The 13,508-nt window shown below is 43.6% G+C and overlaps 1 protein-coding gene across 5 annotated transcripts in view; it reads left to right on the top strand.

Annotated features, from left to right (window-relative positions):
- LOC102460964 (uncharacterized) overlaps positions 1–13,508 on the top strand; it is a 48,137-nt gene that overhangs the window by 10,574 nt on the left and 24,055 nt on the right. For 2 of the 5 annotated variants that reach the window (XM_075925612.2, XM_075925614.2), the window contains exon 2: positions 6,120–11,730. The exons of the other annotated variants lie outside the window; for them this stretch is intronic. In XM_075925612.2, coding sequence (XP_075781727.2) covers positions 11,716–11,730 — 15 coding nt within the window. In that variant the 5' untranslated portion in view covers positions 6,120–11,715. The remainder of the gene's footprint in view (positions 1–6,119; positions 11,731–13,508) is intronic. 5 annotated transcript variants of the gene reach the window in all.

Below are 13,508 nucleotides of genomic sequence, written 5' to 3'. Positions count from 1 at the left end.
TGCCTTTGTCCACAGAGGCATGTAATCTAGACATACCCTAGGAGACAAAGTCGAATTAAGATGCACAAACCCAGATATATGAATAGCGTAGCTGGAGTCGACGTATCTTAGGTCAAATTTCTGCAGCATCCCAGGAGGGAGTGCAGGAGGTTGATAAGAAACTCTCCCGTCGACTTCCCTTTCTCCTCACAACCTGGTGAAGTATGAGAGTCGAAGGGAGTGCTATCAGTGGTCAATTTAGCAGACCCACTAAACCCACTAGACCCACTAAATCGACCCCTGGGAGATCGATTGTCACAGCATCGGTCTCCTGGTAAGTGGAGACAAGGGCTTAGAGGCTGAGAGTGCCGCCTTGAAAAATCCTCCTGACTCTGAAGGTTAATGTCTAGCTGAGTCTCAGCCTGAGCAACAGGAGGGTTTTTGTTGTTGTTTCTTTGTACATTTGTTTGTGAAAACTAGTGGAGCTTTTTCTTTAGGTGCAAAAAGATGGCTTGGGCTGGTTTCCTCACTGATCAGAAAAAAGGCTTTTCACTGTCTCCTGGGACTGAGTCCTGTGACTCCTCAGAATGCACTCACGCTGATTTAGAGGTGGCGTTAGAGCGCTGTTCTCGGGATGTGAATTCCACTGCTGAATAACAAACAGCCTTGCCCCGTGGCTAATGCGTCATCAAAGAGAGGAGGATAAAGAGTCCAAGTGCTCAGGATGTTTTTAAAAAGATTTATTTTTATTTTTATTTTTTAATCTCATTCCATATCAGTTTATTTCAGAGAACTTGGATGTTGGTCTTCCAGCACCTGGAAACACTCCGACATACCATGTCCCAGCAGCTGACCCGTTTCCACTGATCATTCAGGATAGGAAATGAGGCTGTTCAACGTAAGGAGAATGGAGACACTCACCAAAGGTTTCTATTGGTCCAGTCACTGAACCTTCCGTTCCCTTATTTCCAGAGGCAGTTAGCGGAATTGATACTAAAATATGCGCTGATTGCATTTCATTGATAAGTGAGCCTTCCACTGAAAGATTATCGGCAGCATGACTGCCTCCATTAAATTAGTGCCCTATTTCTGCTGTAATTACACCCATCTTGGGGTGTATGGCCACAACCCCAAATTCACTTGGCTCAGAAATTCCAAGACAGCCAGTGGGGCTGTTTCTGTCTCCACCATCCTGAAACCACAGCAGCAGTTCCTGCTTGGGGCCAGTGGAGTCACAGCAATAATTTCCCAGGGGTTCACCATGACATATCTAGGTGAGACCTGGTAGGTAACAGTGTTTTAGGGGCCAGATGGTGATTGGTCCTTGCAAGGGTTCCCAGGGAACTTTTTTGACCTCACCGATCATGACCCCTGCAAGAGCCATGTGGGGCACAGCCTCCTCAAAGAGGCAAGGAGAAGGCGGGATGAGGACCCTGGCTCTCTTCCGTACCACCTATGAGCTGATCAGCTGCACAACGGAGCGTTTGTAATAATAACGGCGTCCCTACTTTGCTGTCCTATATCACAGTTCAGCCTCAGAGCTCTTTGCAGCCATCTGTCAGCCAATTCATCCCTACAACACCCTGGGAGGCAAGTAAACTGAATTTGTCTCTAGTGTTGGCATTCAACCAGCTAGGAGCTTCCTTTCACACTGTTTCCTACTTATTCCCTTATCTGCACCCCAGAGTAACGGAAACTTTCCAGGGAAGGAATACAAACCACAGATACAAAATGCAGAAAAATATGTTAATCATTTCCCATTAAGCATTGAGTCATCATTTGACTTCTCCACTCTGCTGTCTGAGATCAAAGTCCTGCAACCATACACCAAGTAGCGCAGAGGTGAATTGGGCCGATAGTCTCTAAGGCTATGTCTACTCTACACTGTTCTTCTGGAAAAAGCTACGCAAATTACGAACCACAGTTTTGCTTAGCTTTTTCCGCTTCTTTTTTTGGAAGAGGCTTTTCCTACATTTGGCCCGTCTACACTGGGCCAAATGTGAAAAAAACCCTTTTTTGGAACATCCCCTCTTCCTCGTGAAATGAGGTTTACAGGGATGCTGAAAAAGTGCATCTGCTCTTCCAAAAAAAAAAAAAAAATTTCGGAAGAGCAGACACGTTCCCTGGATGTGGCAGAGTTTTTCCAGTATCCCGGAAAAACTCGGCAGTGTAGACATAGCCTAAGACAGCCACTGAAAATGAGGGCATTTGCATTTTCCTTATGACACCTGATTGGATTTTAATGTGAACGGGCAGATCATTGATGCACCCACTGTTGTGCCCCAAATTTAGTGCAAAATGGGCCATGTGAGATGTTGAACACAAGCTTATGCTATGCTGACCCTGTCTATGCTACTCATATACTTCTATGATATTTGTGTGTAGAGTTACGTATATGGGCTTTGTATTTATATTCAAAATGTTTTCTGTCTGGGAGACAGCAGTAGGCATTGACCATGGACTGGGAGGGGCCCTTGCTCAGTGCTGTATGAACAATGGCTCTTAAGGGTTGCCAATTGACACATGACTAGCACACCTGGGGTGTGTCTAGACTACAGAGTTTTGTCGACAAAAGTGGACTTTTGTCGACAAAACTATACCTGCGTCTACACTACCGCTGAGTTCTGTCGACATAACGTCGACAGAACTCAGCAGTTTTGTCGACGCTGGTAAACCTCATTTTACGAGGCATAACGCCTTCTGTCGACAGAGTTTCTGTCAACAGAAGGTGTTATTGAATGTAAACTGTCCTTTGCGTCTACACTACCATGTCGACAAAGCAGCTTGCTTTGTCGACAGAACTCAATGTAGTCTAGATGCTCTTTGTCGACAGAAGTTTTGTCAACAGTATCTGTCGACAAAACTTCTGTCGACAGAAGCCTGTAGTCTAGACGTACCCCTGGATACCTCATGTCTCCTTGCCTAGAAAGGACATAGACTGGTTTGGTGGTCATGTGATAGGCCCCATTTTGGGAAGCACCAGCGCCCAGGCAAACAATGGATTTTCCCTCCACGTGGGCAAGGTTATAAAAGTATCCTGAGGGTGCCTCCATCTTGTTTTCACTCCTGCCCTCCACTCCAGAAGCACCTTTGCTAGGGACAGGGAGCCAGGAAGGAGCGTCAACCCATCCTGACATAGGATGTACACCAGAGAATTTTAAGCTAGCAGTTTGTTACATCTCTGCTAAAAGCCTGCATCACGAACTTAGTAATTGGTGTATGTGTTGTGTTTCTTTAACAATCTTGCTCTCAACCTTTTCTTTCTTTTATTAATAAACCTTTAGGCTGTGTCTAGAGTGGCAAGTTTTTCCGCGAAATCAGATGATTTTGCGGAAAAACTTGCCAGCTATCTACACTGGCCGCTTGAATTTCCGGAAAAGCACGGACGATCTCATGTAAGATCGTCAATGCTTTTCCGGAAATACTATGCTGCTCCCGTTCGGGCAAAAGTCTTTTTCCGAAAGACTTTTGTACAAAAGGGCCAGTGTAGACAGCACAGTAGTGTTTTCCGCAAAAAAGCCCCGATCGCGAAAATGGCGATCAGGGCTTTTTTGCGGAAAACCGCGTCTAGATTGGCCACTGACGCTTTTCCGTAAAAAGTGCTTTTGCGGAAAAGCATCCCTGCCAATCTAGACGTGCTTTTCTGAAAATGCTTTTAACGGAAAACTTTTCCGTTCAAAGCATTTTTGGAAAATCATGCCAGTGTAGACTTAGCCTTAGATTTTAGTTTCTAAAGGATTGGCCCAGTGTGCTTTTTTGGGGAAAGATCTGAGGTATAAATTGACCTGGGACTGTGGCTAGTCCTTTTGGTCTGGGAGAACCAGTTCAGAGTTGGTGAGAATGGTTTTCATACCTTCTCATCTGTGTAAGGTGTGGGGCTGGGTTGTGGCACAGGTAAAGATGGGGTGTCTAAGTTGCTTGTGAAACTTTTTGCTGGCCTGGACTGGCAGCTGAAGTGCGGTGTGTGACTGGTTTGGTATCTGATAGAGAGGACCCCAGTCTTGGGCTGTAAGTAGTCCTGGTTCTAAGCAGTTCACTCTGATTAGACTCAGTGGTGCCCCAGACCGCCCCCCCCCCCATTTTATACACCTTAATAACATGAAAACAAGTGACATAACAAAGAAGTTTTTCCTCCTGACTCTCTAAGCCCTTAGAAGGGCATTGGACAAACACTAAACCCTGTCTGAGATCCACAAAGCAAAGCAACTAGTTTCCAACAGTGACACCTTGTGCTAGACTGTAGAAGCTACATGCAATTCTGTTCGAATGCTGCGCTGTGGTAGCAGGGCTCTTATATTAGGACAGGGGTGGGAAATAATTTTTGACTGGTGACCACTTCAGAAATTTTTGAAGTGGCCTCAGGCCACCTCAGAAGGGGCGGATCCTCAGGCAGAAGGGGCGGGGCCAGGACACTTCCCTACTTCCCTGCCCACAGACCGTGATTGGTCTGGAGGTGGGGGAGTGCACAAAGTCTTTTCCCCCTTCTCCCCCCCCCGAGAGAACAGCCAGATGTTCTGAACAGCTGGCGGTTCCCTTTGGGCACCCATGCCCCTGGCGGTGGGAGGAGACTTTGCATGCTCCCTTCTGCCTCCAGGTCAATGAGTTGGCATTTGACTCTTAAGTACAGAGCCCCTTGCAGGGGGGGAGGAGACTTTGTGTGCTCTTCCCATCCCAGGCCAATCCGGGCTTTGAGGCGAGGGGAACATGCGAAGTCTCCTCCCATCCTGCCGCCGCTGCGCACTCCTTGCAGGGCAGGGGCAGGGCAGGAGGAAACTTTGCAGGCTTCCCCCTGCCACCAGGGTTGACTTTAAACACTGCATGGTCCCCCATCCCTAGGCCCTAATTGGCCAGGGAGTGGGGGAGCAGCAGGACCTCCGCAGGTGGGATCAACCTACTTGGCGGGCCAGATCCGGCCCGTGGTGGCCCTTTTGCCCGCCCCTGTATTAGGAACTGTGCTCTGTTGCTGAAGGGTCCATGAAATAAAGGCAGCTCTTACAGGAGACTGACAAGGCCTTTGCCTGCCATGCCTTGATCTCCAAATACTGTGTATCTCCATCACAGAATATCCCTGGTGTCTAGAACGGCACAGGCGCCAACTCTCCTATGTATTTGAATCTGCTTTAAATGTTAGTAAAAGCATCAAATTCAAAGGGAGAAAAAAGTCACCCAGCAAAAATAAAGACATCAACTGGAGTTTGTGTCTTAACAGAGAGACTTAGCAAGCACCTTCCAGCCAACGATATTTATGTGTCTGTAGTGGCCCATCTTCCTTTAGTAACAGAGACAATAGTTCCTTGTTGGTAGTGCAGGACCACCAGTTCTCTGGAAGGGAAGTGTTATAGCTCAGCTATGGGTTTTGTTATGTGCAGGGAAGTTGTAGTGGGGGTTGTTTCTGGAATAGGAAGCTAAGTTTGCTACTCTGTTTCTCTGTGCCTCTTCCAGATTCCGTCTTGCTGTATATTGCGCTGGCTTTGACTCTGTGGATACAATTTAAATGTTTAGGCCAGGGGTGTCCAAACTTTTTTCAAAGAGGGCCAGATTTGATGAAGTGAACATGCGTGAGGGCCGACCATTTTGCCTGACATTCTTTGAACCATTAAAATGAAATGCAAATTAACTATTTTATGCAAAGTTTATTGCAAACGGCATACTTTTCATTTCGTCACATGGATGACAAATCTAAACAGGTGTTAAATCACTCTGCCTTTCATATCTGAAGGCCAGATGAAAAAAAAATCCAAGAAGCTGAAATATGTGTCAGGAACATTGTAAAGTACATTACATATTATTGGTAATAAAGGTTGTCTGTCAACTTTTAAGTTCAAAAATATGAACAGGAACATAAAACCAAGTATACATGTTGTGTCCAAATATATTTATAACTGATTTAGACCAACTGACATTAACTGAGATTTTACAATGTATTCATCTCAATACATATGGATTCATTGGGGGCCATAAAAGATAGATATTGCCAAATTACCTGTGGGGCCATATTAAACCGGAACACGGGCCGCAATTGGCCCGCGGGCCGGACTTTGGACATGCCTGGTTTAGGCTGAAGATCAGTGCTGTACCCATGTCTTTATAAACACTGACTGTCAATTGTTCTCTTTCCCTTTGCTCTGTATTCATTCCAGGGGGAGAACATCAGGGCAATTAACAGATACTTCCTGGGATCCTCAAGGAAATCTGGAAATGTGGATCATCTGATGCAACATGACAGCAAGATTTGTGATCTACCAGTCTAAACACAGGACTGGGAGAAAAAGGGGGAGCTTCTCATACCCTTCTGGACCCCTGACATCTTGTACATTTTCTGGAGCAGTCTCAAGGGGCACTGAGAGGCCTAGTTATGGCTGGGAGAGAGTTCTCCAACACAAACACTATGGAAGACTGCTTTAAGGCTGCCCTCTGAGGATCCACTCACTGGCTCTTGAGTAGGGAGAAAGCGGAGTGGGGAGGGATAGCGGGGGCAAGTGGAGCTATAACATGCAGCACTGTAGCTCATAGGGCAGTCCCAGGGAGGATGCTGTAAATTAGGCCAGGTCTACAGTAAAGGGGAAGGTCAAATCAAGATACGCAACTCCAGCTACATTAATTAGTTCACATACCTTGATTCAAGTTTCCCCACTATCCACTATCCCCTCAGTGGGAGGCCAACAGGAGCAAACACTCCTGTCAGCTTCCCTTACTCCACATAGGTGCAGGAGTACCGGCCACCAACAGGGGCACCCTGTGAGTTCGATTTAGCAGGTCTTAACTAGACCTGCTAAATCAAACTCTGGTAAATGGATCATGGCAGCGTCGATCTTCCCCTGGCGTGGAAACCTGGCGTCAGGCTATGGCTACGCTAGAGAGCTTATGCCCACGCAACTGTGTCACTGTAAGCACTCTATTGTAGCCGTTCTCTGCTAACATAACGTTGTCACACAGATGCTTATGTTAGTAACTTATGTTGCTCAGGTGAAGGGGTTATTCACTGAGGCTATGTCTACGCTACGAGTTTTTTTGGCAAAAAATATGCTAATGAGGGACTTTCATTTGCATATTTTCTGTTGATCTGTTTTTTGAACTCTGACCTTTCATTGTATAGTAAGACACTGTTTTGTATTTAACAGTTTCTAGGAACCAGACAGAGATCTAGCAAAGAAGGTTGTTTATCATCAACAAGACCCTAAGATTTATTTATATTCACATTTTAAAAGTGAATGGTAAAGACAAAAATATATAATTCACCAACTTCCGAATATGAGCGTGGCCCAGTGTTCACAGAAGTCAATGGAAGCATTTCAAGTGACTTTAATGAGCCTCAAGTCAGGTCTTATATGGATACCCTTATTAAGAAGATGAAGAATGGGCAATGAAATGGCCGATGCATGTTAATGTTGATAAATGCAAAGTAATGCATATTGGAAAACATAATCTCAACTATATGTATAAAATGATGGGGACTAAATTAGCTATTACCACTCGAGAGAGATTTTGGAATATTGTGGATAGTTTTCTGAAAACACCCACTCAATGTTCAGCAGCAGTTAAAAAGGCAAACAGAATGTTATGAATAATTAGCAAAGGGATAGAGAATAAGATTGAGAATATCTTATTGCCTCTATATAAATCAATGGTACGCCCACATCTTGAATACTGTGTGCAGATGTGGTCCGCTCATCCCTCAAAAAATATCTTGGCAATGAAAAAAGTTCAGAAAAGGGCAACAAAAATGATTAGGGGGTTTGGAATGGGTATCATACGAGGAGAAATTAATGATACTGGGACTTTTCAGCTTAGAAAAGAGGAGACTAAGGGGAGGAGTATATGATAGAGGTCTATGAAATCATGACCAGTGTGGAAAAAGTAAATTAAAAAAAGTTATTTACTTGTTCCCATAACATAAGAACTAGGGATCACCACATGAAATTAATAGGTAGCAGGTTTAAAACAAAGAAAAGGAAGTATTTCTTCACACCATGCACAGTCAACCTATGGAACTCCTTGACAGTGGATATTGTGAAGACCAGGACTTTAATGGGGTTTAAAAGAGAACTAGATAAATACATGGAGGATAGCTCCATCAATGGCTATGAGCCAAGATGGATAGAAATGATGTCCCTAGCCTCTGTTTTTCAGAAGCTGGGAATGGGTGGCAGGGGACGGATCACTTGATTATTACCTGTTCTGTTTATTTCTTTTGGGCACCTGGTTTTGGCCACTGTCAGCAGACAGGATACTGGGCTAGCTGGATCTTTGGTCTGAGCCAGTATGGCCGTTCTTATGTTAATGTATTCAAAAGAGCAACTTATTTATTTATTTTAAAAACTTCATTATATGGCCTCATCATTCTACAGCCATTAGATCTGTAATGAACGATCAGTGCTCCTCTTTCAGGCTCTCTCCCAATAAGGTTTTAAAAAGTTTCTTCACTTAGCCATTTGTACTTTACCCTAGCAGTACCTTCTTGGGCCATACTTAATGCCTCTGCGCCACTTAGCATTGGAATTGCTTCTCAGAGCAATAAGCGTAGGAAGGGGCCATGGGATCACCAGCTACTCCCTTTGCTTTATTGCACAATAGCCTGGCTACTGCACAATAGTTGCTGTTCCCATGGTTTAGCCAATTAGCCCCACGACCCACAAACAAGCACAAGGGGACACACCAGCAGCTCCCACACTATTCTCTGTAAATAGCCTGTTTGTGGGTTGGCATCAGTGAACTGCATGGACTCATTTAGCGAGTTTTTGGGAAAGGCTGGCAGATCAGCAGTTTTCCCGCTACAGTTAGGGCTCTCGTCTCATTCATGACATTGCAGGACACGTGATGGTATAAAACAGATGATGTTTATGAAGTAGACCAAATTTGATCCACTAGTTTAAATGTGAGAACTTTGGATTATGGTTCAAACCTCAATAAGCAATTCAGTCCTCCCTATACTGCAGACTATTATCCGGTGTATACTTTTGGACTGGTGAGTTGTGAATTGGAACAAATTAAATTACAGTTGTATTATTAGTTGGAATTATTAGCATTTAGCTCTACTTTAATGGATAGCTGATCTTATATAATTAAAAAAAACAGATTTCTATAAAATCCATAGTTCTCCTACCTTGTAAGGCCTGGACCCACTTTGCTTAAGTTGGAGAAATGCCTACCCTCATGGAAAATCCCCCTTTAAAAATATCCTACTACTACTAACAAATGCTTGAATCAGGATGCTATTATAAGACTGTGTCACTAGTCACATGCAACTCACCCATTTCACAACTTCTGGAACTTCTCCACCTTGGGCACTGCAGTTGTAGCTGCTCTGTAAACTATTTCTTTGCTTGCATTAACTGTCTTCAGTTCAGACTAATCTTGCAAATAGATCAGAGCTGCAAAGAAACAGTTATTCCACCTAGCAAGGAACAAAAACTTTAAATAATCCACTGTATACCAGTCTCGGTTCTATTTTGGAGCCAAGTGCTTGTTCGCTGGCACTATGTATTTATTTGGTTTGCTAACAGCTAATTGGTTATTGCCCTTACTGTCCTCTTCAAGAACTTGCATTCTGTCTCATTTTAATAGAGAAATCATACCAGGGTTAAGCTTCTTACTTGCCATTAAAAATGATTCAGCATGTAAATAGGATGAATTTCAGGAGATTACTAGAGCTAATCTTTAAGCAAGACTCTGACTTGCCACAATTCTGTGATTTCCTCTCATTTAAATTAGATAATGAGAACCCTGGTCTTCCAGCTCTGGAAAAATAAACAATACACTATTGAGGAACAATTGCTTGAAATTATCGGAAGGCCCTGAGAAAACAGGTTCAATGTAGATTTCCGTTTCGTAAAACATCATGTTTGCTTTATATATTTATGTGGCAGAAGGAACTAAAGTACTGGTTCTGGAATCTGAAGACTGGAAAATGTGACCAGGCTTTATTTAGTGACATTACAAAAGATATTAAACAAAGTAGATAAAGGTATGGCATGTGCATGAAACATAAGCCTCATTCCTTTAGTAAGTTAAAACTACTCTATACATAGCAAAATGACTATATTGCTAGAACAATTCAGGAGAATGGTATTTAGGTCCTAAGTTCTGGGCCAAGGTGTCCAAGATTTGTTACATCTAATATCCCCAAACTTTGCAAACCTAAAACAATTCCCTCTGACCAATGGAGCAAAGAAATGGGAGTTGGTGCTGATGCTTAACTCCGGGTAGGTAATACAAAGGTCTCATGAGAGGAAATAATTTTGCATACATGTATAAGAGAGGAACTACTATAGCCACAAAATAATCAACTAAAAAATTGAGAGCCAAATGTCTGTTGAGTGTAAATGAGCATAGCTCTTTTGTGTCCGTTTACAGTACGACAACATAGACATTGCCCCAACATGTTAGTTTTAGCTTCCACTTGTAGCAGGCTGAAATTTTTTCAGTGAAAACTCTGCCTTACAATGTCTCCCTCCAAGGTCTGTGAACAAACCTGCTGCAAAGCCTAACTTGTAACCATGTAACTCTGTCTAATCAACCTTGAATTTAGTTATAGATAGCAAGTGTCAACTTGAAAGAGCCATATTTAAGCCAGCAATTTTTAAAAAAATCAGTATTTTTGATCTCATGGAAACTATTGACTTTTGACTCCCCAAAATATCAACATTAGACACAAAAAAGACCACTCTTGAGCAAACTGAGGCCATGTTTCCACTTGTCATGCTGGAGATTGATCTTCTGGATTCTATTAAGCAGGTCTAATACAGACATGTTAAATTCAACACCGAGGGTCTCCCTGATTGGCACCAGTACTCCTAGCAGTTGTGAGGAATAAGGGAAGCTCATGGGAGCATTTGCTCCCGTTGGCCTCTCACTGTGATGATGGTGCCAAGCTTGACGTAAGGTATGTCGACTCCAACTATGTTATTTATGTAGATCAAGTTGCGTATTTTAAGCTGACCCTCAGTGTCTAGTATAGACCTGGTCTGACATGCTCTTATTTTTATTGGGGACAAATTCCTAAAAACACATATGCATGGTTGACTTATCTATATTGGTCCAAGGATATTAAAGACAAGATGGGAGAGGTAAAATCTTTAATTGGATCAAACTATGTTGCATAGAGAAAAAAGCTTAAAAGCTTCTCTCTCTCTTCATCAGAAGTTGGTCTAATAAAAGATATTACCTCCTTCACCTTGTCTCTCTCTCAGACATTGTCACTTGTTTATGGAAAATTCAAATAAAACCCTTCTAAAAATAACCAGTGGGAAAAGACCCAGCAAAACTAACCACACAAACTATTGCTCAAACATTTATTCATCAGTAAAATAAAAATAAACTCAGACGTATGATACATTTCATCATCTCCACTTTCTCATTTACTAAGCTAGAAAGACAATTACAGAAACCTTCCTATCTTTTAAACTGGGCTATAGGTCACACATAACTTATCTTATGAAATCTAACTTGATAGGGGAAAAAAAGTAGCTTTAAAGCTCATCAAGATGAAAGCCATTTATAAAATAAATTTTAACATTTTATTTTGGGTCATTGCACCCATACAAACTACTGTCCACAAAACCAGGAGTTACCTATACATGGACACACACATACAGAAGCACAAGAGATGAGACACTTAATATTTTCACGAGATGATTAGGGATGGAGAAATCTCTCTGACAGAAAATATCCAGATACCAATGGAAGATTTAGCTGAAAGAGGCAGAAATATTGTATCCGCCAACAGCCACCAGAAATATGAAAACAGAAGAGGTACGACAGACTGCAAAGTATATTTGTCTATAAAAGAGGAATAGCCTGGATGATTGCAACTCCTCCTTTCTGGCTTTGACAAATGTCATCACGTATCCTCCTGTCCTTACGTCTATTCCAAACTCTGCTGCAAAGACCATCACCTGGCTCGTAGTTTCAACCTTGTCACTCCCCAGTGCTTTGTATCTCTCAGTTGACAGCATGAAACACACATTATTTCTCAGTATTGTTCAAGTGCGTCATGTACACCCACGCCCTGCCTATCACCTCTAGCATTCTGCTCGGTTGTTGGCACTGAACAATACCTTTGTCAACCATCACCCTGCTATTCCTATAAGCTCCTTGGTGCTTTTGGCTACGCTGCCCCTTTTGAATGGGAGAAGCAGCATGTAAAAATCTACCAGACCTTCAAATCTCCTCTTAAGACTTACTTCTGTTGTGAGGCCTATAAAAGCTTGTTAATGATTAGACAGCTAGTGTACCTTTGATCATTGCTATAACCTCAGTGTTACCATGTACTCCCCCCTCCCCTTCTATCTGTTGTCTCTTGTCATGTACTGAGATGGTTCACTCTTTGGGGGGCAGGGGCTATTTTTTGTTGTATGTATGTACTGCCCCCAGCACAATGGGGAGCTATTGTAATAGAAATAATAGCCTTAATACTTCAACATTAGGAAACTGAGCTATGGTGGGCTGAACTCCTTAGTCATGAAAAAAAACAAAACCTTTAGCTCTTCTGATTACACTGGGCTGAGTTCATCCCTCGTCTTCAGCAGAGCACACAGACCCTGAGTGAGACTTGCTCACAGGCGGAGCCGTATACCCCGGGAATAAGCCCATTTTAGTAGGGGCATGCACAAGGTGCACAGTTAAGCACATGACTAAGTCTTCTCAGGATCTGGGGCTTAGCATCCATTCCTGTATGGGGAGGAGGGCTGGATTTATTGGCAAAATAAGAACGTCAATCCTGACCTTGGTTGTCCCTAAAGTTTTCCCTAATCCAATGGTTTTCAAACTATGGGTCACGACCCAGTACTGCGTCGTGGAATGTCAGGCACTGGGTCTCATAGCAGCAGTGGGGGTGCTAAGGCAGCTACTTGCCTGTTCCGGCACCACAGACTGTGCTGCACCCCAGAATCGGTTGGTAAGAGGCCCAGCTTCTAGGTGGGGAAGAAGCGCACAGATCTCTGTGCACTGTCCCTGTCACAAGTGCTAGCTCTGTACTCTCATTGGCTGGGAACCTGCTGCTGGCCACTTCTGGGATGGTCTGCAGTGCCAGGAGAGGCAGGAAGCTGCCTTAGCACCCCCACTGCACTGCTGACAGGAGTCGCTCGAGGTAAGCCCCTCCTGTCCCAGCCTTAATCTCCCCCCAAGGCCAGAGCCCCCTCCTATACGTAAGAACATAAGAATGGCCATACTGGGTCAGACCAAAAGTCCATCTAGCCCAGTAGCCTGTCTGCTGACAGTGGCCAACAGCAGGTGCCCCCGGAGGGACTGGACCGAAGACAATGATCAAGCGATTTGTCTTGTGCCATCCATCTCCAGCCTCTGACAAACAGAGGCCAGGGACACCATTTCTATCCCCTGGCTAATAGCCTTTTATGGACCTAACCTCCATGAAATTATCTAGCTTCTCTTTAAACTCTGTTATAGTCCTAGCCTTCACAGCCTCCTCTGGCAAGGAGTTCCACAGGTTGACTACATGCTGTGTGAAGAAGAACTTTCTTTTATTAGTTTTAAACCTTCTACCCATTAATTTATTTTGGTGTCCTCTACCC

The sequence above is a fragment of the Pelodiscus sinensis genome, chromosome 3 (assembly GCF_052426305.1).
Source record: "Pelodiscus sinensis isolate ZL-2025 chromosome 3, ASM5242630v1, whole genome shotgun sequence".
NCBI lineage: Eukaryota > Metazoa > Chordata > Testudines > Trionychidae > Pelodiscus > Pelodiscus sinensis.
Note: the sequence above shows the minus strand (reverse complement) of the source record. Positions and strands in the feature narration are given on the sequence as shown.